At 44.1% G+C, this 27,765-nt stretch overlaps 1 protein-coding gene across 4 annotated transcripts in view; it reads left to right on the forward strand.

Annotated features, from left to right (window-relative positions):
* macf1a (microtubule actin crosslinking factor 1a) overlaps positions 1–27,765 on the forward strand; it is a 263,047-nt gene that overhangs the window by 32,639 nt on the left and 202,643 nt on the right. Inside the window, exon 1 of one of the 4 annotated variants that reach the window (XM_061741361.1) lies at positions 16,192–16,246. The exons of the other annotated variants lie outside the window; for them this stretch is intronic. Coding sequence (XP_061597345.1) covers positions 16,207–16,246 — 40 coding nt within the window. The 5' untranslated portion in view covers positions 16,192–16,206. Of the gene's footprint in view, positions 1–16,191; positions 16,247–27,765 lie in introns of those variants that run through there. 4 annotated transcript variants of the gene reach the window in all.

Genomic DNA, 27,765 nt, shown 5'->3' on the forward strand with positions numbered 1-27,765 from the left:
GTGTGTGTGTGTGTGTGTGTGTGTGTGTTAATGGGGAGGTGTGTGTGTGTGGGCGAGCAGTTAACTGCTCCAGTCGTCGGGTCTCTGACCTTATAAATCTAATTTGCCAAATGTTTTCTTCATTAAAATGTGCTTCAGTAAACCTGGACCGGTCATGCTGAGTGTTGAGTAAAGCTGGACCGGTTCTGCCCACTTGTTCACTTCCTCGTATCCATCCGGGCCGAGGGAGCAGCAGCCCGAGTCCAGCGGCCCAGGAGGTACCGACTGTATCTCCAGGCCGGGTCTTGTTTGGCTCCTCCCCCTGGTTGGCCACGCCCACCGAAGGGAAGAGACACAGGAAGTTCTTGGAGTATCAGGAAGGATCTGGAGCACAGGAAGTGGCGGTCCCGCTCCTCCCGCCTCTTTGATTGTGAACATACGAAGGGTCTCTCTCTCTCTCCCCCGGGCTTTGTGTCCCTGAACCGAGTCAGATCGGACCTCGATTACCAGATTACAAGCGTGGAAGATGGTTCTTCACAGTTGGTTATGAAGAGGAGTGGGGGTGGGGGGTGAAGGAAAAGATGCAGGGATGGAGACAGCCGGAGCAGAGAAGAGGGGGATGAGGAGGAATAGGGGCGGACCGGAGCGGCTGGCCGGATCGTTGCAGCTGGATTTTTCCATGTGGCCTACTTTTCCTTCCCACCTCCCTCGCTCCGGGTCTCCTCTCGCGGTCGGCCTCCGCCACATCCCCTCGTCTTCTTCCATCTCTCCTCTGCTTCTCTTTTTCACCCTCGTTATCCGAACACAACCTCTCTGAGAGCGTCGACCTCCAAACGGCATTTCTCTCTTCTCATCTCCAGAATCTACGTTTCCAAACCTTCAGAGAGAGACGGTTTAACCTGGAAGTCTTTTTCTTTCTTTTTTCTTTTCCTCACATGCTGACTTTCCTCACATGTAATTTCGGCCCGTCTATCCCCTCTTCTGCCCTCCTTCACCCCCCCCTGCTCTCCCGCGGTACTTCCTGCTCAGTCACGTTCTGCAGCTCGCTCCTGCTGACTGGGTTTGCCAGGAAAACCAAAACACTGCCAGAGCCTTCGGGGGGCTGGCAGAGGGGATTGGCACCTGCAACACACCTGCAACACACCTGCAACCTGCACATCTACCTGCTTTCTTATTTTCTTGTTTTTTTTAAATTCCTTCTGCAGAAATGTGGGGAGGGAGTTGGATGTTCGGGTCGTGCAGCACTTTTGCAAAGCCTCTCTGCACACAGTGGGGGGCGGGGTTAGAGGGGGCGGGGTTATATGGGGTGGGCGGGTCAAAGATAACATTTTAATACCCTCAGATTTATTTACAATGTAAAATAAACGCCTGCGGCAACTAGGTAAGAATAATTTGGTTGTAATCGGGCCGCTGGAGGAAGAGATTCCTCTGGATCCGACCTTCATTCTTCACAGGAACCTGTGACGTCTGCCCTACTGCCCCCCCCCCCATCCTCTTACATAACCAGCACCCAGCTGATTTTTAGTAAAACGATCAATGAGCCTCTTTGTGTATCGGCGTGTGTGTGTGTCGGGATGGACGAGAGCTGAATGGTCGCGATGGCTGCAGCCGGCGAGCGTGAAGTATTTGCTCCGTGTGTTTAAACGCCCCCCTCCTCCCCAAGGGGCCGTATTCATGACGGACTGGAACAGATGAAGGGCTCTAAGCGTTTCCTCCGCTCTCTGACGGCGCTTCCCGGAGGCTCGGCGTGATCGTTGTCTTCCTGCTGCACGTCAGTCGGAGAAAAAGCGAGATATCAGCGATTATGTGAGGGCTGAATCAGGGATAACTAACTTCTGCTGCTGGTGCAGTCTTACTCGCTACCCGGGTCGGCTCGACCGTGTCCTGGTTGGTGCCTCAGTCCCCGAAACTAATGAAAATATCATTATTATATCATATTTTACACCATTTCCCTTGAAAAATACAGAATTTACCAATTATAAGCCCTTCCCTGCGTCTTATCTGTTCTCATGCAGGCTTCATTCACCTTAAGTGCTTTTTATTTCAAGTAAAACACATTTGACCAAATTTTCCTACTCGATGCTGGACTATAAATACTTTTTTTGGTTTAAATCTGAATCCTAAACTGTCAGACTTGATCAAGATTTTTAAGACTGTAGGAAACAAGTATTCTGATCCATCAACAGATTTTATTTATTTTCCCCTGAACAAGAAACTTGAATACATTTTCTTAATGATTATATTTACTATTTATGAGTCACTTAGACATAATAATGCAGTTTAAAAGTACATTTTAAAGTTTCACTTTAGTACAAAGAACATTCAGGACATGGTTGGATTTTTCCACCTCTCTTCCACCCTCTCCTCTTTTATTTTCAAGTATTGGCCATTCTTTTGATGAATATAGATTGGCTAATATCCGATATTGGCTGCTGCTGAATCAGTTTGATCCTGGAGAGCAGCGAGCAGATCAATGTCTGAGTGCAGCAGCACAACTTGGATATGTGACCCTCTTTTTAATCGTTATAAATCCTAACAAGGTCAAGGTTTTTTCAAGGTTTTTCTTTCTTTTATTCCATTTTTCCGCCGACACGGTGAGGGGGGGGATTCAGTTAACGTTTAACAGAAGCTGGAACGTTGGCGAGGTGATTTTCCCAGATTAGACCTCGTTCTCTCCGTCTCTGCTAGGCCGAGCTGCTGATTTTTACTTGTTATTCAGTTTTTTTACACTCTTTTTGTGCTAAATTTCCATCTCTTTCACCACTCCAGCCCTTGTTATACCTCCTCCCGTCTCTCCATCATCCCGTTACCCAGGCGGATGTTAATCAATCAGTCTGCGGTTCTGAGAGGACGTGTGGAGGAGGGGGGGGTGATGTGAGGTGACGGAGCTGAAGCTCAGGTTTGAGGTTAAACAACCTGCACGTCATCTTTCTGAACATCAGCCGCTGACGTGCAGCGGGCCGAGACGGTTCCTACAATCATCTGTTTGTTCCTCTGACCTGGTTCCGTGAAGATATTTCCCTCCGGAGTCACAAGTGAACCTTGGGCGCCCAAGGGCTGCAGCTAAAGTTGGACTCTGTTGATAAACAACAGCTTGTTGACACGCTCCAAAATGTGAACAAATATCCCTTTTGTAAGACAAAAAAGAAGTGAAATTGTGTTGGAATAGTTGAGATTGTTTGGCTGATGGATATCGTGCAGCTTCTTAGCGGTTCGGACCTTCAAGGCAAGTTTATTTCTGTAACAACATGGTGCCTTACAAAGACATTAAAACATAGATAAAAATATAATAAGATAAAGTAAAACATAATAGAATTTACATATTTTCAAAATATGATTCACTCCTAGATTTCTGGCTTTATTTGTAGCTTCACTGCTTGAGTGCTGACTTTAATCTTTTTTCCTCTGCTTCAAACAATATTATTTCTGTTTTAGCTTCATTTAACTGAATACAATTCTGGTACATCCACTCTTTAATCTGGTCAATTCATTTGATCAGTGTTTGAATTGGATTATAGTCTACTGGTGAGATAGTTGTATAGACCAGTGTGTCATCTGTGTATTTATGGTAACACATTTTGTTCTTTTTCATAACTTGAGCAAGTGGGAGCATGTCGATGTTAAACAACAGAGGCGCCAGAGCTGAACCTTGATGAACTCCACATGTTTTTGTTAGCTTCGATTTGTAGTCACATAAAGATACCAAATAGTCCCCGTCTTTTAGATCGGACTCTAACCAGGCAAGTGCTGTACCAGGAAGTCCCACCCAGTTCTTCAACCGGTCTATCAACATGTTCTGGTCCAATGCAGTACTGAGATCCAGTAGGACCAAGACTGAAATGTTGCCACCATCCGTATTGGAGTGGATGTCATGAAGGGCCTTTTAGTTTCCGACCGATCAGCCTTTTTTTCGATTATTTCGATCACCGATTAGGGGGAAATCAAAAAGACCGATAGCCGATATCAGCCGATACGATTATTACCCTTTTTTACCTTTTTGGGAGAAAACAAATTTCAATACAAGAATTCATTTAAATGAATGGTGAGCAATTTATTGCTTTAACTAGGAAGGACAGCAATATTCACTTCGCACGGCTCACACATCAAAAGTGCAAATTATGGAACATCAAACAAAACAAGCAGCATTTCAGTTATTAAAAATAACATTAAGTGAATTTTCTCTTTACATAAAATAAAAAAGCTGCCTATAAAAAATAACAAATTAAGAGGAATAACAGCCTCAATTTTAGAACAGTCAGGCACAATACTCCCAATTCCCAGACCCAAACCACAGCAAGTGCCTACTTGGAGGTAGTAACAGTAAGCTAACTAGTACACATGACAAACAACCAAACAGTACAGGTTGTGAAAATGGCTACACAGGTTGTTTTTTTTAAGTGCAAATATTTACTTAAGTTTACTTAAGTTTGAGCATGTTGAACATTCTTTTTTTTTTTTTTTTTTTTTTTTTTTTTATTTATTTCTTTTTTTTCAATTATATTTTTATTTGTTTTTAGCATTTTAAAGACATACAGGACAAAAACAACAAAGCAAAATCAAGACAATAAGAATTTAAAAAAAAAAAAAGAAATGGTTACCCAAAGTAAAAGGACAACTTGTAAATCAAATACTTAAATAATCAAATCAAATAAACCATGGTCATAGTGCATATGTGACTCTTTATGTACACAGAATCCTGGCATGGCCAGCCATGCCGGATGAATGTCAGAGGTCCATGAGCGGTTGCCATATTCTGAGAAAAACATCTCCCTTATTTTTTAGAGTGTACGTGCGTTGTTCCAAACGCAAAGTGTCATTCAAGGTTTGTTTAAACAGGTTAAATGTAGGGGGTTTGTGCTGGTTCCAGTTGAGTAGGATGCATTTCTTTGCTATGTAGGATATCATAGCAATCCTCTTCGTGTGTGTGGGGTCCAGTGTCTTGTCCAGTTCTGTACCAAAAAGGTAACGTATTGGTGTACAGTCTAGAGGGGTCTGTACAACCTTGACAGTTAAGTCATGCACAGCTTCCCAAAAGTGCTGTAATTTTCTGCATTCCCAAAAGATGTGCATAGTTGACCCTATGCATGCTTTGCAGCGATGACATCTAGGGGATGAGTTAGGAAACATCTTACTTAGACGGAGTGGCGTAAAGTACATCCTGTGCATAAATTTATAATTCTGTTCAATTATCTTGTTACAAGACAGTGAAATAAAGACATTCCGACACATACTATCCCACTGATCCTCACTGAGGTCACATCCCAAGTCCTTTTGCCAGATATTTTTGAGTGAGGTCAGAGAAGAGCTATGATGGTCTAACAGAACACTGTAAATCACAGAAATTTTACCCTTTAATGATTTGGAGTTCACCAAGATCTCCTCTAGGTCTGTTAACCCCAAAGATAGTCGACCCTCCCCTTTCAGAGTGGTAATTAAGTGGCGTAATTGCAAATATTTATAAAAATCTTGTTTCGGGATTTCAAATTCTGATCTTAAATCTGGAAAGGATTTGAGTGTGCTTTTGGTGAACAGGTGTCGGAACTGATATATACCATTCTCCTTCCACTTTGCAAACAGGGATTTTCCAATCAATGGTGGCAGATCTGGGTTTAACGATAAAGGGGCAAGCCCAGAGATTCTGTCTGAGACTCCACAGAACTTTTTCACATCTTGCCACGCCCTAAGAGTGTTACAAACTACATAGGTTCTTGTTACCAGGTTTAGCGTGTTTATATCGTTGATAAATGGTAGCGAGGTTATGGGTGTAGGGAGACAGAGTTCTTCTTCTATATCAATCCAGTGAGCATTATCACGTTTTTGTACCCAACCAATCAGGCCCTTCGTCTGGGCAGCCCAGTAGTACATCTGAAAATCTGGCAGTCCCAGCCCACCCTTTTCTCTGGACTTTGTTAGAGTTTTAAAAGCTATCCTAGGAGAAGAGTTTTTCCAGATAAAGGAGGTCAGCATTTTATTTATGGACTTAAAGAACGATTTATTTAAATAGCAGGGCAGTGACTGAAATAAATAGCTGAAACGTGGTAATATGTTCATTTTAATTACATTAATTCGCCCGAGAAATGAAATGGGGAGCATATTCCAATGTTCTAACTCGTCCTTAATCTTTTTAAGTAATGGGACAAAATTTACCTGATAAAGATCTTTGAGTTTGGGAGGCACATTTATACCGAGATATTTAAAGCCATTCTGAGCCCAGGTGAAAGGTGAAACGGTCTTGAGTTTGTGAGAGACTGGGGAGTTCAATAGTAAAGCGTTGGATTTTGTCAGATTTATTTTATAGCCTGATATCATTCCAAATTTGGTGATGAGGTCTAACACGGCTGGGATCGATCTCTCCGGCTTGGTCAGGTATAAGATTATATCATCAGCATACAGTGAAATTATATTATTTGTTTTCCCAATATCAATCCCGATAATCTTTTCACTGGCCCGTACGGCTTCTGCTAGTGGTTCAATCGCCATGTTGAATAAAAACGGGGATAGAGGGCATCCCTGCCGACAGCCTCTGTATAAACCGAATTTTTCAGTGAGGGTGCCGTTAATACATATTTGAGCTTGCGGGTTGCTATACATAGCCCTAATCCACCCAATGCACTTCTCACCTAGATTAAATTTCTCCAGGACGGCAAATAGATATGACCACTCGACCCTATCAAACGCTTTCTCCGCATCAAGTGATACCAGTAGGGCTGGTTTGTTGTATAGGGCCGAGTGGTCAATCACATTAAGTAACCTCCGAATATTGTCAGAGGCGTAGCGTGCCTTCACGAAGCCAGATTGGTCAGCCTTGATGATTTTGGGTAAGAGGTCCTCAAGCCTGTGTGCAATTAATTTCGATATTATCTTAAAGTCAACTGGAAGTAGCGAAATTGGGCGAAATGAGGTGCATTCAGCAATGTCTTTGTCCTTCTTATGTATTAGTGTAATTATCGCTGTCTTCATGGATTCAGGAAGGGTTCCATTTTCAAAAAAATCTGTGAGCATGGGCATAAAAAGGGGCTCAATTTGCGGCCAGAAGGCCTTATAGAACTCTACCGAATATCCATCCAAACCTGGAGTTTTTCCGGATGGCATTGACTTAATTGCGTGTAGCACCTCATCTGAGGTGAATGGAGCACTCAGCTGTTCCTTCTCGCCCTCCGAGATAGAGGATAAAGATAAATCATCCAGGAATGCATGGATGTCCGTTTCGGAAGGATTCTCTGACGTGTAAAGCTGTTTATAAAAGTCAAAAAATGAGGACTGTATTGTTTGTGTATCATATTTCAATTGGCCCGTCGCATTACGTATGCATTTTATTGTTCTGTCCGCGCGTTCTTTTTTAAGTTGATAGGCTAGAAGCCTGCTGGGCTTATTACCGTATTCGTGATATCGCTGTCTAGTGAAGAACATGAGTTTTTTAACATGTTCAGTTTGGACGAGATTAAGACTAGTTCTGACTGCATTTAGTTTCTTCATATTTTCATCCGTAGGCGATTGTTTGTGGGATTGTTCCAGATTGATTAACTCCTTCTTAAGTTGTTCTGTTCGTTGAACGATAGTTCTTTTCTTTGCAGATGTGTAAGAGATCAGTTGACCCCTGATTACAGCTTTAGCTGCATCCCACATTATTGCTGAAGAAACAGGGGAGGCTGCGTTGTCCTGTCTGTACTGTTCCAGCCACCTTCTAATATTATTGCAGGCTTCGATACTTGTGAGAAGTGAAGAGTTAAATCTCCAATGTTTAGTCTGGTGCATCTGTTGAGGGAGGGATAGCTTAAGATGGACTGGAGAGTGATCTGATATAAGAATGGGCCCTATATTACACGAAATCACAGATGAGAGATGTTCCTGGGGTAAAAGAAAAAAGTCTAATCGAGAATATGATTTGTGCCTAGCCGAATAGAAAGTGTAGTCTTTCACTGTGGGGTTAAGTTCCCTCCACACATCAACAAGACCTACATCATTCGAGGCTAACCTCAAAGTCTTTGATGCATTAGGATTGGACAATGTGGGTGAGGATTTATCCAGATTACCGTCCATACAGCAGTTGAAGTCTCCAGAGATCATTCCAAAGTCTGTGTTATATTGGTTAAATAAGGTGATCATATCTAACATGAATTTAGGGCGATCTTCATTAGGTGCGTAGATGTTAAGCAGTGTTAGTTCTCGCCCATATAGCATCCCTCGGATTAGTATATGCCTACCCTCGTAGTCGGTATGTTGATCTTTAAAAATGAATGGCAGATTTTTGTGAATCAGTATTGCCGTTCCTCTTTTATTGCTAGTGAAGCTAGAGAAATATACCTGCCCAACCCAGTCTCTCTTAAGTTTTTTGTGCTCCTCATTGGACAGATGCGTTTCTTGTAGAAAGGCCACTGCTATTTTTTCCTTTTTCAAAAATGTAAGAACTCTTTTCCGCTTAATTGGGTGACCAAGGCCTCTGACATTAAACGTAATTACGTTAAGCGTGCTAGACATACTAAGATTGGCATAATATCTTGACCGTGCTTGACCATGGTAAAACAAAAAGACAAATAATAAAAAACTAACATACTGTTAAAGGAAAAAAAAACACAGGTAGAGTATAAGGGGCCCCCCTCTACCCCCCCCACCCTCCCCACCCACAACCCTAGCCTAGTCCCCAAACGACAAGGCAACCCTATAACAACAAGTAACACCCTTAACTTGTCAGGCAGGTAGCGATTAGCTTCCAACAACGCACAATTTGTTTGTAAAAAACGGAAAAAATGCCTTTGTGCAGAAAAAACAGAAAAAAGAAATAGGCTTAAAGTAAAAAAGGATAAGCTTAGCTTTCCTAGGTAGTACTATGCTCTTGTAAAGAAAAAATGCAGGTAAAAGAAAAAAAGAAATAAAATAAATGAGGAGCGGCATGTCAAAGTGGGCATCAGTTTGGCAGGTGCTGTCTAGTGTTCAGGTTGTGCTTACCACAAGGACCAGACTAAATCAGGGGTCACCAGTAAGATAACGGAGTGGGGTCGTCCCCAATTCAATCCGTCCCGCACAAAAACAGATATATATACGCACACATATGTATATATATATTAAAAAAAAAAAATAAATAAAAAAAAAATAAATAAATAAAATAAATAAAAAAAAAAAAAAAAAAAAAAAAAATATATATATATATTATATATATATACATATACACATAAAAAAAAAAAAAAAAAAAAAAAATTAAAATAAATAAATAAAAGAATAAAAATAAATAAATAAGTAAATAAGAATAAATGTGTGCTAATTTAAATCATAAGAACAGGGTGTCTAGCCCTCAACGCTTTCCCCTATTCTACTATTTTGTTTTCAAGACAACTCAAAGCTTATTTTCATTTGTCTAATAATATATAAAAAAAAAAAAAAAAAAAAAAAAAAAACCCGGAGCCCAGCCACCTGTTATCCACGCCCCTTCACCGCTCCATTACCCACTCCTCTGCTTACCAAACCAATAAGTAATAATAATAAACCAAGATGTCAGTCGATACAGGCACTGTTAGTGTTCAAAAATAAAATGTTACATCGACGACTTGACAACAACCAATGTGTACCTGCTATTTATTGTCCATGTAAACCAATGCCGAGCAAATCAGCTTAAGTGGCAGCTAAGCCTGAAAAAGTCAGATGGTGGTCCTATGTTTATGCACGCAGGCTAGTGCACTCACCCCATTCCATGTATTAAAGGCAGTTCAAACCTGGCCATGTGTGGCTTTTCCAGCCGTGATGCTGCGGTAAAATTCCTCAGCTTCTTGTGGAGAGGAAAAAAGGCGAATCCTCCCGCCGTGCAGCACCCTCAGCTTGCACGGCTGGAGATGAAATCCTCGAAAGGCTCCCATGTCAATAAACAGCTTCTTGACAGCGTTGAACTCCCGTCTCTGTCGCATCGTTTCTGCCGAGAAATCCTGCGCGAATGCGAGCTTTGATCCGTCATGTGTGATGTCCCGCTGCTTCGTGGAGCGCAGAACGAACTCCCTGTCCTGGTACTTGAGGAACCGAATGAGGACGGCTCTGTTGACGTTGGGATTTGCTGGGGCCAGCGTGCGGTGGGCTCTTTCCAGTATGAATGATCTATCAGGCTCGGTGCCCAGCCACCGGGGTAGCATGTCATTTATAAAGTCAAAAAGAGGACGCTTACCCTCAGCTCCCTCCTTAAGACCAAACAGCCGAATATTTTTCCTCCTCCCACGGTTCTCCAGATCCTCTGTCTTCTCCTCCAGGTGAGCGAGTCGTCTCGTTGCCGCAGCCAGCGCCGTCTCGGTCTTGTCCAGCCTTTCCTCCGTCTCGGCTATGCGAGCCTCTGCCTCCCCGACACGTTTTTCATTAGCCGTTACCTCTCGTTTGATTTCACCCAGGTTGTTCTCCAGCACCAGCATGGAGCTCTTCAGTTCCCCCAGTTGGCCGTTTATCCCATCCAACTTAGAGCCGAACTCAGAGCGGAGCGCTCTCAGCTCCGTCAGCACGTCGGCTACGTTAGCCATGTTAGCTCCGTCGTCCTCGGCCGGCAGTGTTGTCTTCGCGCTTCGTGAGTTCGTTTTGCGAGCTTTTGCAAAAATATCGCACTCCTTGGCTGCTGAGGGTTTTGGCATAGTCTGTAACCTATAGTTGGTCAGGTTTGCAAAAGTTTGGGGTGGTTTTATGTGCGAAGTTAAGTGGAGCCTTCACACTAAGCAGCCATCCAGTTCGGGCTCTCTAGCGCCCCCCCATGTTGAACATTCTTAATACAAAAAGAAAATGCAGTATTTCAGTAAATTTCTTAATTTTTCTTTAAAAAAAAAAAAAAAAAAAAAAATTATTTATTTTCGATTTTTTTTTTGGGGGGGCCGATACCGATTATAAATAAAATTATGAATATCGAATTCGATAATCGGCAACGGCCGATTATCGGTCGCCCACTATTTACTAGCACTGTCGCGGTGCTGTGTTGTGGCCGGAAACCTGACCGGAAGACATCAAGATAGTCATTTAGTGTTAGGAGGTTGTAGAGCTGTTGAGAAACAGCTTTTTCTATGATTTTACTAAGAAAGAGGTTTGACACCTGTAAGCAGAGACGTATTTACAATATCTAGGGATCTGAGGACATACGATGTTCAGGTGGTGTCTGATGTCATCCAGGTTCTTCTGTTTTGTCCTGGTTTCTCAGTGGACACACTGGCAAATATCCTGTGTCTAGCATTGGGTCTGCATGCAGCAGGTCTGCAGCAGGCTCGGTCCCGGTCTTTGTGCTCCCCTCCAGCAGATTTCTTCTTGTAACGATGAGATCTTCACATCAGTAGTGTGTCGGTTGTGTCCAATCTATGGCTTTTCTATCCCGGCCTCCCAACATCCGTGTGAACGGTCAGCTACATCAAACTACACCGTGGTCTTTTTTTCTTTGCTGAGTGTAAATCTTGCGAGATGAAAGGAAGTGCAGAGGCATTGTGAGCGTAGAGGCAGGACTCAACTTAATCTGCTCCACTTCCTTCAGCTTGTGACTCTCAGCTGACTGCACACACCAGTGTGGAGCACAGGTACACACACACACACACACACACACACACACACACACACACACACACAACTGACCATCTCTTCACTTATGTATGTATGTATGTATATACATGTGTGTATGTATATATACACACGTATATACACATACATTTACACATATATATGTATGTGCGTGTATATATATATTTGTGTGTGTGTGTGTGTATGTATGTGTCTGTATGTGTGTGTGTGTGTGTGTGTATATATATATATATATATATATATATATATATATATATATATATATGTGTGTGTGTATGGATAAGATAAGATATCCTTTATTTTCTCCCTCAGTGGGGAAACTTATTTGTTGTCAGCAGTACACACATATAGGGGAGGGGTAAAAAGGCTGAAAAGTCAGAAATAAAAAATATATAAAAGATACGTATAAAATATAAAATGTGAACACAGGATATGAACAGTATATACAGTTTAACAGTGCAGAAAAGCAGGTGGAGTGTTGTGAGGTAGATTGGCAGATATTGCACATCTTATGTTATTGCACATATTATTGTCATATTATTGTCTGTTGGCTACTGAGAGTGTGTGTGTGTGTGTGTGTGTGTGTGTGTGTGTGTGTATATATACCTACACAAAGTATATACCTACATTAATATATGTGTGTGTATAAAAAGATCATTTTCACCTTGTGTTTACATCCGAGTTTATAGCAGCCAGTTTGAGGAGGGTGGAGCCAGAATCTTTTAGACTTGAGACGTACACGTATTGCCCTCAGTTCTCGTCAGACACGAAACCATCTGTTGTTGAGTTTCAGAGTGGAGGCTGTTGATCATTTCCTTTATTATTTGTGTTTCATAGTCTCTGTCTTAGTTCATTTTTACTTGTTCTGTTCTCTGGCCAACGTGTGGTGGTTATATTTATCCTCAGGTTGAGCAGGTATTCAGACTCACTAACGGTGACATGAAAGTGGTTAATTTGGTTCATAACCGACATCTATTCCATCTACCGGGACGTCTTCACAACCCATTAGCCTGTCACGTCAGCGTGCAAGTGTTAGTGTGTGCTTGTGCACGAGAGGCGCTGCAGGGATTTGCCATTCAAATCAGACTCGGGGGGGGGGGGGGGGGGGTAATCTGGTCCATCCTGGTGGGATGTCACACAGACAGCACGCCAGCAGGGGCCGAGCCCTAATCCCATTCATCTCCATTACGGCGCCACGGCGAGGACCCGGGACACCCCCGTCCCCTTGGACCGGTCCGGTTCCTCTAGTCCCCGTCCTGGTGGGGTTGTACCACTGAGCCTGCTGCTGCAGGGAGGCTTTCTGCTGCTTCCTTATGTCATCCAGTGGAAGTTTATTCATTTTATTTATTTATTTATGGGTGTTTTAAGGAGGAACTGTTCAGATAAAGGGCTCCAGGATGAGTCTTCTCGGTTCTGGAGACACGGTTCTGGTTCGGCCTTGACGGGAATGCTGAAGTCCTGCGTTCCCACACAAACGCTGCAGTCGTTCAAATGTCTTTCTTTTAAGTACATAGCTGTTCAAAACCCCAACAATCCAGCAACGTCGTCCTGCTTTCCCTCCTGCCGCCTCCTCAGATACCCCCTTTCCACCAAACTGGTTCCAGGGCTGGTTCTGGGCCAGTGCTGAGTTTGGAACCGGGCTTTCTGTTTTCTTTTTTGGTGGAAAAGGCTTCTCTCCTTGTGTTTCCTTTAGTTTTTAGCTCGTTTTCTCTTTTCTCACCCCACTTAAGTATCTTGAAAACCACCCTAGTGGACGTGGGAACGAGAGCTGGGCAAGTGCAGTTATGATGAAGTTGACCAGGTTGGATGAAGACGTCCACTGAGGATCGAAGGGGCTGCTGGTTCTGACCTGCCCATTTTGCTCCAACCGTACCCCTTTTCCAACAAACCGTTTCCAGGGCTGGTTCTGGGCCAGTGCTGGTGCTGATCCACAACTCGTTCAACTTGGGAACCAGCTGAGAACCGGTTTACTTTTCCACAGCTCGGGTGCTAAGAGGAGCCATGACATTACGTCGCTGCAAACGTCAGTTTCGTCGCTGCGTTTGCGTGAAAGTTGCATCAACAACAAGGAATCTGCTCTAATAGGACTTGGTCCACGTAGCTCCTCCGTGGACACATCTCTAAAAGACAGGTTGTCTCCTCCTAAGACCCATGATGCTTTGCTGCATCCAGATTAATTCTTATTTGAAAATGTCTCAGTCTTGCTATTGCCGTTGGTCTTAATAACTCCGCCCCCTCCACTTATGTAAGTGGTTCTTTTGGCCCAGCAAAGAGTTGGTGCTACCTTGGAACCGGGTTTTCTGGCCCGGAGCCAGTTCTTTTGTCAGTGGGAACTAGGGATGTTAATAATTAATCGATTTTCGATTAATTGCCGTTATGAAATTACCCGATTAAAATTAACGATTACAATTAATCTATTTATTTCTTAATTTTTTTCGTTTAATTTCACCAGCTGGTATTACGCCCGGACCACATTTAATGCGACACAACGCGCCGCGTCGCGCACATAAAGTTGGCGGATATGTTTGGTTTTAGTATCATGCTCAGGCAATGAGTCTGCAATGGCCCAGACGGGAGACACATGTAGCTCAGTGCTTAACTTTTATTTTTAATCCACTCTATATTCTTCTGGTTGTTCTCCGATATGTTCCTCTAAAGCCTGAAGGTTCCGCCTTAAATCGACGCAGAGCCGCCGCCGTAGCCTACGGTGGCGGCTCTGCGTTGTTGTAACGCGGAACCATAAATCAGCCTTCACCCGGTACATACATAGGTTTCTCTAAACATCTGTCCCCGCTACAGTTTTAACTAAAAGAAAATGTGCTCCAATACAGCAGGTCTCATAATTTTATTTTGAACACTGCAGAAACTCTAACTTAAAACGTAACTAGAACTTAAAATTTGCTTGACACAAATGACACTATTATGGCTGCTGCTACTTCTAATAGCCTTGAAGTGCACTTTATATTATATTCCTTGTGGTACAAAAATGTATTTTTGTTACTTTTGTATCAAATAAATATTTGATTAAGGAATACATTAAAATGTCCTTTGTATTTTATATAAGCAAAAAAAATTATGTTTGTATCTCAGATGGGGGAAAAACGCTGCTTATCAACTAATCGATGATCGATCGATAAGGTTATCAACTGTCAATTAATGAAATAATCGATAATTTGCATCCCTAGTGGGAACAGAAAGCCTGCTTCTAAACTCAGTACTGGCCCAGAACCAGCCATAGAACCGGTTTTGGTGGAAAAGGGGTACCAGAGTCCCAAGAGCAGGATTTTACTCTGAAAGTCTTCACTGTTTTTCTTCATTTTCATCCGACTGGCCGGTTTTACTGTTCTTCTTATGATATTTGGTCCTGCGGTGGATTTAGTGGTTAATTTATCTGTTGTGCGTCATTTGAGCGTTTACGTGCTTTTAACTTTTATTTCCCGTCTCATTTCCTGTCTCCTTGATCTTTACGAGGTCGGTAGTCAGAGCCGTCGTTAATCTCTTACGTCTCCGGCCGCTTCTCCTAACAGGCTTTCCTTCTAATTGAGTCTCTGAAACCACCGTCCTGCAGGCAGCGTGGACGTCGTCCGGCGCGTGCATGCGCGTGTGGTTGGACTCACTGCCTCCTTCTTTCATCACCAGAGCGAGGGGGAGCGTCTCGGCGGGGTGGAGCTCGTCAGCTGCTGCTCAGATGAAGTTCTCATCAGTCAGGAGACGATCGATGGCTTTTCTTTACTTTCTCATTCATTGATCGACCCGCTTGAAGACGGGCCCCTGGTTTCTGTTCGGTTCAGATCTGAAGTGGATCGATATGCCGGGCGCGTGTTCGTCTCGGGATCCCGGGGTGAATGCTGATTGGTGCAAAGCCTCAGAAGGTGACTGTGTTGCCAGGTCCTGGAGAAACAAGCGATCTAGCCGTTCCCTCCCCTGGACAGATGTGAAGTGGGCTCCAGCTGTCGTTGTCGTTTTTCGTTTCCCACGGATACCGAAGGATGCAGCTCACGTCTGAGCATCTGCAGGATTTAACTCGAGTTATTTCTGCAGGAGAAGACGGAAGTTGGAAAAATGGGACGTTTTCAGCTTGTTGACTGATGCAGCTGTTGTGTGTTTTGGCGTGTACACACCGTCCGAGTGTTTACCTGAGTGTGTCGGCATTTCAGCTATTTGACTTACACCCCCGGCCTTTTATGGAGTCACGTGCACATGGACAGCGTGCACGAGTGTGTGTGTGCATGAGCTTGCATACCAGACTAAAAGGATAAACATTATTCCCCCTGCGTGTGTGTGTGTGTGACGAGGAGACTTCAGCTCCATCTGTCCGAGGCTCGTCGGATTCTCTAATCACCACCTAACGGTCGCAGCGCTGCAGATCTCTGCTCAGTTTGCCGTCTTATTTCTTAGTTCACGTTTTACGGCTATCTTTTTTTTTTTTAGATTTAGTTTTTTTCAGGAAATCCTAGAAAATAGATTTGTTAGCCTCCTTCAGCTCAGCGAGGCCTCGCGTGGCTCCACCGAGGAGGCCGCAATCCGGTGGGGGGATAAAAGGGGGCCACAGAGGGGGAGGGTCCTTCCCTCCTCCACGTTAGGAGGGCTTCCAGATTCCCCGTCTGTCACCCCTCTTAAGATAATCCTCCATCCTCCCTCCCTCCACCCTCCATCCTGACGTTTCCTCTCTGCCTTTTCTGAGTGTTTGGTCGGGCAATAACAAGGATGGAGGGATGGATGGATGGAGGGAAGAAGAGATGTGAAGGTAACCAAAGTCTATTCAGCACCTTTGTCAGTCTAAAACATGGATTATCTCCCGTGTTCCTCCAGACGCTAATAAAAGTTATCTTTTTGCAGCTCTGCTTCTGTGAAATCCTTGTAACCCCGGGGGGATCGGAGTTAACCTGAAGATCTCGTTGCTGTTTTATTGAAACTCCAAATGCCGGTTTATCTGCGGGTCATTTAAACCTTCCTTGAATACGTCCTGAATTCAGCGTCAGAGACGAGCCTGTGCACATGACCAGGAAAGGGAGGAGGCAGTTTGGGCGTCTGAGGTATTTTAGGTATTTATTGGAGCTGGATTACTGGCAGGAAGTACTTGTGTTGGTTTGATAGTGGCTCTTGGCACGTTCGGCTGAAGTTATTATTTACATTGTCAGAGAAACCGAGAAGGCAAGACGACGCTGGCAAACACGACAGGAGACTCATTACTGAGTGTGAATTTATGCCGTACACAAAACAAACAAACGCTTTAAAGATCAGAGTAGCTCTGGATGATTTAAAGAAATCCATGAAAAGCAGAAAATTATTATCCCGTGCTTGTATTTTGTTGAAAAAACTAAGCCATGGTACAGGAGTCTGAAACTCTCTAACACGGTTCTGCTAATCAAATGTACCTGATTAATTCACCTGTAAAAGCAGACATTTAGGGTTTTTATTAATTTTTTCTGGTCTGGAATATTCACCTCCATGTTTTAACATAACGCTAAGGAGGAAAGACATCAGCAGCAATCTTAGAGAAGCAAATGTAGCTGCCCATCAGTGCAGAGAAGAAGTTAATTTATGCCGTATACAAACAAAACAAATGCTTTAAAGGTCGGAGTAGCTCTGGATGATTAAAAGAAATCCATGAAAAGCAAAAAATTATTATCCCGGAGGCATAATTAAAACTTTTTTTCAACTTATTTTACAGAGTTTTGCACTTTATTCATTCATTTTTGGTTTAATAAGAGCAAAGTTTGCACTTAAAGCCCAATGGGGCAAATGTTCATTAAAAAAACAGCATATTTGAAATAATTTCTTTGCCTTTTGTCAATTCACAAAATAATCGTAATCGAAAATCGGATTTTGAGAGAAAAAAATCGAGATTTTATTTTTGAGCAAAATCGAACAGCCCTAGTGTGGAGTTTGCATGTTCTCCCCGTGTTCCCTTGGGTAGCTAATGTGAGCTACCCTCACAAAAACATGCACACAGTCCTGGGTTATACATGCCCCCTCTGGCCGACCGGGGCGCCAGATGGGGCGTGGAGGATCTGGCCGGAATAACGTGATCCTTCCACGTGCTACGTCCGGCCAGAGAAACCCCACCCTGTCTGGTGAAAAGATGCAGCCTGCTCACTCCTCAGGTTAAGGAGGAGACCTGAGCTCAGTGCAGGGCCCTCCCGGGGTTGGTAGAGGATGGCAATGCCCAGGACTGTCACTTAGGTAGGAGCACTGGGTGATAAAATGGGGAAAAAATCAGGGATAAAAATATATAAAAAAGAAAAAAGATTCTTCACAGAGAAACAGAGAAACAAAAGAAAACTCACAACCTTCAACTCAGATGCTAGCGTAGTTGACCAGGGTGCCTCGTGGTCATTCAGCTGATGTCGACCGCAAGGACCCCTGAAGCCGGGTCACGTGACTGAACTGAAGCGGCATTGTGAAGGATAACGGTCCGAAATTCCCCCGTAAAGATGTGAGAGGCCCATAATAACATCATTGAGAAAACGCTCGGTTATCATGGCTGTAAGGTTGTATTGAGGTCGTATTTACCCAGATTTGAAAACCTTGTTTGATCAGATGCTTTTGTTATTACTGTTTATTCCTTCCTGAGAGGAATAAACCTGAGAGCAGAAGGTCTACTTACTTTCCCCCCAACAAGAGCGTCGTTGAAGCGCTGCTTTTGAGTCATATGGGAACGACAGGATCAGGAATGTGGCCTTTGGGTCGTCGCTGGTTGTGAACGGTGTCCTGAGAGGAACCTGTTAGCACCAATCTGCTTTACACTACGGCTGCTAGTGTGTGTGTGTGTGTTTGTGTGTGCATGTGTGTGTTTGTGGGGCCCAGAGCTCGATGATCCTGTCTCTGAGTCAGGAGTCGTCACAGTTATGTCACAGTTTCAGTTCCCTTCAGCAGAAGCAGATGTCTAATCCGCTCAGGTGAAAAGCTTTTTGCATCATAAATTCCTCGGTGGGATGATGCGCCTCTTTCTGCACGGCTGTGAAAGTTTCCTGCGTGCACTCGCACGTGCACGCGCGCCAGCCTGCAGTGACGCAGCAGAAAAGAGCGAGAGTGAAGACGGAGAACATTCCTGAAATAACAAACACGATGGAGGGAGGAGGGAGGAAGTTCAGGCTGTTTTCTTCAGTTCTGAATGAAGCAGAACGTCCGCGGTTGAAACACGAGAAGAAGAAGAACATAACAAACAAACGCTATCTATAACACACAGCGTTATCAGCTGAGCGGCCCGTAAACTCTGGCCTACATCTGCTTCTGAGGCTGCTGCTTCTATTTAGTTACTGTCCTCCACTCTGTAACCATGGCAATCTTCTGATGCACACTTATTATTATTATTTTTATTATTATTATCATTATTATTATTATCATTATCTTATTATCTTTCTTGTTGTTTATTCTACTACAAACTTGACCCAGTTTTAGACGGCGAACCTCTCAGAGTCAGCTGATTGCCGGTCCGTTCAGACTACATGACTCCGTCCTGTGATCAGTGAAGTCATTTCCCTGTACGTGATTGATTGATGGGTCATACACGCTGGATTTAACAGCAACTGGTCTCCGCTAACTTTCTTTTTTTTTGAGTAATTGATGGATATTTGTGACTAATATTTGTTTATTTATTTCAGTTTAAAGTTTTTTTATTCAATATTTTGTATTTAATTATTTCAGTTTTTATTCGATTATTTTTTATTTAATATTAATTTATTTATTTCATGTTGAAGTTTTTTTTTAATTTTATTTGACTTGTACAGTAAAACTACTGTATCTATACTTACAGTATAGAAGGATGGGAAGAATAGTCTTCCCATGGCGAAGACTAATGGGGATCCCTTTTAAATAAACAAATAAACAGTACATTTGTTATTAAGGTTGTCAAGTTAAATGTCTTGTTGTTATACGGTCATTTTCTATCTATTATACATTTGGGATGGGGAGAAGTGTGAGGGCGGGGGTCCTCCAAATAACATTTCACTTATGGCCCCAATTCAGTCAGAGGCCCCAACCCCAGAGAACGAGGGGGGGAACGAGAGACCAAACCAACAACAAGAGTCTTTAAGTCTGTAAACTCAGTTTCTCTGATCAACTGCAGTCAGATATCTGCAGTTTGATTTAAGTCTTCGAGTTAAACGGACGACGCGCCGCCCTGATGAGACTCGTATCAGGTGCGCCTGCAGCCGCCTACCTGTCGCACCGTGTCATTAATTTTGCATGTCAGCACCAGAGTCAGATAGTGTTCCAGGTTCAGACCAGGTGACGAGGAGGTTCAGGGTGTTCTGTCCCGGCGGCAGAACATTTGCATGAACGCCTGCCGCTCGGCGCCGCTGACAGCCTCCCTTTGTTATCAAAGAATTTCAGAATCCACTTAGTTTTTAAATCAGATTCTTGTTGCCTTTTCTGTTCCTGCTTCGCGTTTGAAGCCAGGTGGGCGACACAGTCCGCCTTCTCCGTCCTCGCAGCGTGGATAATTCAAAATAAAATTATGGATATTGGATTATCGCTGCAGTGAGAGTGTCGTGTTTTGTTGTGGGCGTTTGTCTTGTGGCTCTCTGAAAATCAGGTCACTCGGTGGGTTGAGTGGGTTGCTGCCACGTCGGTGGGTATCCAGCCGTGCATCCTGCATGGGTGCGTGCACGGAGGATTCATGCGGCATCATTGGACCAGCGTGGTCTGTCCAATGCCGGCGCTTTGAGCATAAAAATCAGGACCATTGCAATGACTAAAATGTCGTTTGCTCCCCAGCCGTCGTGAATTATTGCTTATGCGGTTCAAGAGCAGTGCAGATACAGGAATCAGCTGATCTCTTCCAGCTTATCAGTGGGGATATGAAGCTCTTCGTCTCTATCTGTTGACATTTCATTGCTTATTTGGTTAAGAAGTAGTTTTAGAAGCTGAAACTTTCCAGTCGTGGCGTGTCTGGTGATTATTTTTGCTCTTAAATGAGACATGTCTGCATTTGTGGAGCACGCCCTTGTGATTGATATAAAGACACCTGAGGCAGCGAGAGCGTTAGCCGCCCTGTCAGTCCACAGCTCCGTCTAATCACCCGTCTGCTCCCGGCTCCGAGTCAGCGTCCGGGTGGAGAAGTGAAAAGAAACGCGTGGGTTTAGCTTCCACGCCGACGCCAGATCCAGGAAAACGTGGCTCAGGACGTCCTTCAGCTCTTCGGAGTGAGATTTGAAGGTCTGCACCAGGGCTGCAGGTTCCTGCTCAAGTCTTATTTTGAAATAAAACAGCAAAAAACACTTTATTTCATGTTAAAATATCAGTTTTGAGTAGTTGATTACTTTTAGGTACCATCGTCTGCCTCTGGTGGTCTATGAGGTGAAGAGACAGGACAGTATTTAAACTGCGGGGTTGAAGTGAACCGATCCTGATTTATTATTATTTTAATATATTTATACATTTTTTTTATTTATTTTTTTATATATCAGATATGAGCCATGGATATGAACGCAGTCAAAATAACTCTTAACTTCGGACATTCTCCGATCAGTTTCATGTTATTTCTGCGTTCATTGCTGCTGCTTAGTTTCTTCCAGGTTGGTTTCCCCCCAGGGTCGATGTTTCCCGCCGGGAACCAGCCAAAAAAATAGCCTTTTTCCGTATTTAGGACCCTTTCAACAGAAGAAATGAAAAGCTGTTTAATAAGATCACTGGATTACACCAAACTGGTTCCCGTGCTGGTGCTTGTCCACAACTATTTCAACTTGCGAACCAGCTGAGAACCGGTTTGGTTTTCCACAGCTCGGGGTGCTAAGGGGAGCCACGTCACTACATTACTGCAAACGTCAGTTACGTTGCTGGGTTGCGTTGGCGGAGCCAGTTCTTTGTCAGTGGCAACAGAAAGCCGGTTCCAAACTCAGCACTGGCCCAGAACCAACCCTGGAACTGGTTTGGTGGAAAAGGGGTGTTTGAGAACCTCCTGCGGGCTGGAACGCCGATCAGATCAATAGGTTGAGGTTTTTGGAGATGTTTCACCTGGGCGCCGTCTCACCTTTACAATAATGATGATTTATGGGATGTTTTCTCTGAATAAAAGTGCACCGTCCTATTAACCTTTTCAGGCTTTGTGACGTTGCGTAATCGGATTTAAAACCCATAAAGTTGTTTTTTCCCCCGAGTCACGCGGATGAGAACGGAGGAGGATGAAGGAGAGATGATGCTTTATTGTAAGACAGTGAAATGAGCACACGTACAGAGTGGGATCTCTCTGTTTCTTTGCTATTTGCTGTTTTAATCCCCTTCTTCGAGGGATTTTCAGGAGCAGCAAACCTGCACCGCTTCACTGGTTCTGCACGACAGTCAGGTGACGTCTGATCACATGATGCTGTGATCAAAATATCTGAGTAAACATATCTGAATGACGACTGCTTGGGAGCGGCTTCTGCTCCGGGGTTGAGATGACGCATCCCAGCGACGCCGTATCAGCGCTGCGTTTATCTGAACATGAACGGAGAGACGGGAGCAGGATGTTCTGATGCTCTCTGATCCACGGATGGATTTCATCTCCAGTTTGATCTTATTCAGGATAAAACCAAACTCGTAGCGTTAAATCTTAAACATTTAAGTCTGTGGGGGGATGTGTGGGTGGTGTGTTGCTCGCTCCAGGATTATGGGTCCGATGTTGTGGGCCGTTCAGGCGCCATCCCAGCATAGTTTAGTCTACATCGCCGGTAGGAAGTGGGATATGTTCCAGGTGGGAGGTGGACTCCGGTGTGTGGGGGGGGTCGATGCAGCATCTGCAGCAATGCGGACCCTGTACGGGTCTCCTGTGGCGACGAGGGAGCCAGCCAGAAGACAAGGGATTATATTTACTTTTTATTATAATGGTTGACAAGTTGCTCTCATCAAACATTATAATTATAATAAACTACTGTGAACCGTAGGGCTGGAGGTAAACGATTATTCTTAAAACGATTAATTGGGCGCCCAATTATTTTATCGATTAGTCGACTAATCTAATGAGTAATTGGCTGATTATTATATTATTAATATATTAACGATTTTTCTGTTGTTTGATTAATAAAAAACAATGTATCAAATAAATATAAAAAATCCTGAATAATATAGTTTATTAAACCCAATTTTGTACAGCAAAATACAAATATAGAATAAAAGTATACAAAATAAAAAGACCAGCCTGTTTACTTTAACAGTCCAACAAAAATCTCTCCTTTACAAAATTACAAGATTAAAAAACATTGCATTGCATATTATCCAAACGTGTTAAAAATAACATATTTCAATAAAACAGGGATATGTTTCACACTAAATGATTTATTTTATTACATAAAAGTCTAATCACGAAAGGAACCTTTCTATGGCGTATGGAACAAAAAAAAAACAGTTTTCGGTAGGAATAATTTTCCGGTGGCACTTTTAGCTTCTGCTAACTGATTTAAAGTCGGTAAATGGAGATAAACCCAGAAAACATCAAATGTAGGAGCTGATGCAGACCATAATTTGATCATGTGACGTCCGTATTTTACCGTTAATTTCCCTATTATATTTTTCCACTTCAGATGCTCCAACATGCTGGTCTGGTATCAACTTCAAAAGGCGTTTGGAACAACATTTTAAAGTATTCACAGACTTTTGATGACTTAGGGCTGTTTTTGGGGGCTTTTTGCAGAACTTTGTTGGGCTGTGAGGAGGTCTGTTTGTTTTGGTGACCCACGTGTTTGTGGCGATGCGTCGACCACAAAATATGACGTGGACGATATTTTGACAATATTCGATGTCATCGCTGAAGGCCGAGTATCATGGGATGTTTTCCAGCTCACTAACAATAAAAACAGCGTTTGCTCTGGTTTCCTTTTAAAAATAAGAACAGACGGAGGCTCTGCAACTGCTGGCAGGAGCTTCTAGAGATTGATTTCACCCCCCCACTTCTGTGGTCGAGTCTGAAATAATAAATGAGCCTAATTATCTTAGGAAGCCTCGGTCATCAGAAGCTGTGGTCAGTTATCGGACGGCGTGACGCCGTCACTTCATTTAGTAACTGGACGTAACTCCAGACCTGTGGACACCCAAGCTCTCAAAGCACTGTGGGTAAACCTATTAATGGCTTGTATCAGACCCCTCCCACATGTGATTTGTGGTGTAAAGACGGATGAATGTTGATCCAGAGTCTTGGGAGGATGCACACGTCTCAGGTGGTTGGAGATCCAGGGGAGGCCAAAGCGCAGCGACTGGTGTGGATCTAAACGTCAGGGTTCTGTCACGTTTGATCCAGACGACCCTCGATGGGCTCTGGCGTCATGACGGGACACGAGGACGGGAAGTCTTCGTCCTGCTTGGTCCAGCGTGTAAAAGCAAACTGTGCAGATCTGGTTTAACATCTTCACATAAACATGTCGGTGTTGGTGCACGAGGGCCGATGGTTAGTGGCTCACATTAGTGTGTGTGTGTGTGTGTGTGCGCGTGACAGTGAGATCTGGAGAGATTTCTGGTAATTCTCGGCTGTTTGGTTTAGATGACTCAGGAAGTCACGGCTGATCTGTGGTGACATCTCCGAAAGTACCGGTCGACAGTTTTCTAATGAGCTGTCAGCGTGTGTGTGTGTGTGTGTGTGTGTGTGTGTGTGTGTGTGTGTGTGTGTGTGTGTGTGGTCCGGTCCAGTGAGACCGCCCTAATGAGGGTCGTTCCTGGGTCCCGGTTAAGGTTAGATCTGAGAAGTTTAAGATTATTAGGTTTTAGTTAAGATGTGACGTACATTCACAAGGGTTTGATCTCATCATTATTTCATCGATCATACAAAGAACAGATATTTCAATCTTCAATAACAGACCTGGAATAAAAGCATCAACCCGAAGCTGACGTCCTGCAGCTCCGTTTAGGGGGGATGTCATGCATCCATCTGTCATCTGCAGACACGTGCAGCCATGCACGCTCACCCCTGTGGACAGGTTAAAACCTAATATATTGATTTAATAACAATTATTTATATAACCTTTTATCGAGATTAGGGAGAAAAAGACCGGGATTTGGGGGTTTGTGCTTGTGGTAAAAAGTTATCGTAGTCCTGCAAGTGAATAATAACCTCCTTCAGGGACGGTAATAAACCTCCATCTTTTCAAAGTTACCTAAAGTTGCAATTCTTATCTCCTGAATTTGCACGGTTCGTGTATTTGTGATCAAAGGTTTCACTCGGCAAAATGTTTGTGAGCAGGGAATGAATGAAATCTTTATCTCAGACGAGAGGAGGCCAGGTTGCTAACCGGTATCCGATTCCCCCTCATCCTCCTCTTTCTTCTTCTCTGCCTCCCCCTCTCCATCTCGGCCCTCCCTCCCCTCCTCATTCCTCCTGAACTCGGCCCCCTGGTGGAGGTCCAGCGGCTCCTGATGTCGCTGGTTCCTCCTCTTACCCTGGGAGAAGACGGGAAGTCTTAAACAATTAACTCCTCCGCCTTTTTCCCGAGTGTTTACACAACTCCCATGTTGTTTGTGTTCGTGCACAGCTGCGTGTCGGGACACGCCGCGAGCGAGTCGGTTCTGCGCCGTAAAACTCATCGAACGTGCGTTTTGTCTGTAAAATAAACGACTAAATAAAAGCTCGATCTACCAGAACAGAACATTAAACTGCAGCAAGTCGGTTCTTCTGAACATATTTCACGTCTCTCGGTAAATCAGTCGTCGGCCGGTGGGAAACTGCAGTCCCACTTGAACTCATGCCTGAGCGACTCTTGGCACCGAGGCCTCGCTGTTAAGTAAGAAACCGGCCTCTTAGTCTGACATGAAGTGCTCTCAGTGGCGTCTGAACCGGGAGAAGAGATCATCTGGGCTGAAATATACACCACGATGCAGACACGACCCTGGACGACTTATTCTCTGAAATAAGGACATAACTGTGTAACTTTGTGCAAAAAAGGCACCAGATGTAGTTCCTGTGTCTGTGAAGACGAAGAAAAAACCATTTGGAGAGGTGTTGGGAGTGTAAACATTTATGCAGCGAGAGGAGAGAGTAGCCAGGGAGGAATGTGGTCTAATTGCTTTAACCTGCACTGATCCAGGACCCGAGGAGGGGAAAAGGCCCTTGGACGAAGGGTTCGGGGGGTTTAAAGGAACAGAGGAGAGGAGAGCGGGTCGGCTAGCGGGAGGTCCGGGCCCGAGGAAGGACGCAGGGCCGAGAGAGCAACGTGGAACAAAAGCCTATTTTTATCCAATCCGTTCTGAGGTTTGAAGTCTTTGTGTCTGAGCTAGACTTGTAGTTCTAGAGACCACTTTCTTGTGGTCTTGGTCTCTGCCTCGGACTCGGATCATTGAGAGTCCGTTGCACCAAGGTGACAGAATCTGGTGATCAGCAGTTCTTGTTAATGTACAGTTTTGCAAACTATTTGTATTTTACATCTGATTGAATGTTTTGGTGCATCTGCATGTGTCTGTATTTAATTACAGTTTTGTGTTTATATCAGCCTTGTTTGAATAAATATATGAATAATAATATTTGCATATCGTTGTGATTGATTAAGTGTCAGGTCCATTTCAGTGATGCTGATATATGGGGTAATCTGATTACTATAATGGTAAATAATGTAATTTCAAGTCGATAATTGTATCTTTAATACTTAAAATTTAGGTTTCATCTCCAAAAAGTCAAATTTAAATCGGTAACATTTACTATTCATGACTTTTCTGAGGTGGAGGGGGGTGTTGGAGCTGGTTATTCTGGTAGATACTTTGGGACTAGTTAGTAGTCGTGTCAATCCTAAAAGCACTGGAGTCAATCCTCCAATAGTGTAGAAATAGCGGTAGTGCAGTCACCACACATATCTGATCTCAGCTGATGGATGAAAACATTTATAGTGAGTTCAACATCATCATCCACTTCTCTGTGTTATTGTGCTGCAGTTGAATACAAGCTCATATGGAAACTAGCTGAACCAGGATGGAGCTGATGTTCTACAATCACGCAGGATCAGGAAATAACTAGGTTTGTTTTTGGTCTCGGTCTTGAGCTGAACTAGTCTTGGTCTTGATACTCTGGTCTTGGTGGTGTCCTGGTCTCCGTTTAGGTGGTCTTGACTGCAAGTCTAGTCTGAGGGTGAAGAAACCTCAACCCAGCTCGTTGTCGCGGCTCATTCACCTCGTGATGTTGTTGCCTCGGAAACGGCTTTCTCTTGTTTAGTCTCCGCGAGGCCTTCAAATTCCTCTCATACCCTCCCATCCTGAGTCGTGGCCACCGGTGACGGTAGACGGCTGAGGTCAGGCTCGGTCTGGAGTCAGCTGATGCGGCAGGGGGGATGTGGGGGGGTGATGTGCGTCAGGCCGTCATGTCCAGATACCGGACAGACTTAGTGCTGTTGGCAGGTGCCTGGGTTTGTCCTCGCGCCGGGAACCGAGCCCCGGCGACAGCTGACGGATACCGCGCCCTGCCCCTCCACCGCCCCTGGTGTGAAGTGAGTGTTGGGTGGATGGATGGATGGAGGGAGGGGGTGTGAATGTGTGTCATGTGTCCCCCCAGCTGCTGCAGGCTCTTGTTGCCCACCTGTCTCCGCTGTGGGGTGATACGCTCACTCCCACGCGGCCCTGCGCTGTTCCGGCTCGGCCGTGATAAGAAGTCTGGCCTTGGATCGGGGCGCCAGCGCCAGAGCAGCATTTTTGAGCTCTGAGATCCCCCCGACCCAGCTATTTGTGGTTTCAGGGTGTGTCCCGGCTCCGCTGGCTGCATTCAGATCAGTATTTGCATGTCATAACTAACTGCTGTCAGGGAGCGGACCTCCTCCGGTTTTTGCGTCGTGAAGTCATCAAGTTTGGCATTTCCTGTTTGAGTCCCTGCGGTTATCAGCGAGCAGCTCCTGAGTAATAAACGCTGATGGGTGTTATGTTTATTTAATCATTTACGTGGGAAACATATAGTTAAAAATGAAGACATTTAAAAAACTTAAAAGTGCTGCAGGGGATTTGAGAAGGATCAATAATTACACAACGTACTTCAAAAAACCTATTTAATGTATAAATGTGTGATGTTTAATGTTACCGGAGGAGGAAGATGAAGTTCAGCGCCTCTTTAGTCGCCATGGACGTCACGTTTATGGAGACCAAAGCCGTTTGTTTGTCATAATGTTCATCTCTGGTTCAAAGATGGGAGGTTTTGGCGCCCTAGTGGTCGTTCCAGGAACTGCACCTCCACGCTCGCTTCATAGAGGAGATCCAGATGTTGCCTCTCAGTTAACGCTAACAAAACACAGGCGTGTAAAGACCGGGACCGGGCGTGACTCGAGAACTAAGCAGATGTTTCTGTGCAGTAAATAAAACTCAAATAGTAGTTTAGGCTGAAGAGAG

This window comes from Cololabis saira, chromosome 15 (assembly GCF_033807715.1).
Source record: "Cololabis saira isolate AMF1-May2022 chromosome 15, fColSai1.1, whole genome shotgun sequence".
In the NCBI taxonomy this organism is placed as follows: Eukaryota; Metazoa; Chordata; class Actinopteri; order Beloniformes; family Belonidae; genus Cololabis; species Cololabis saira.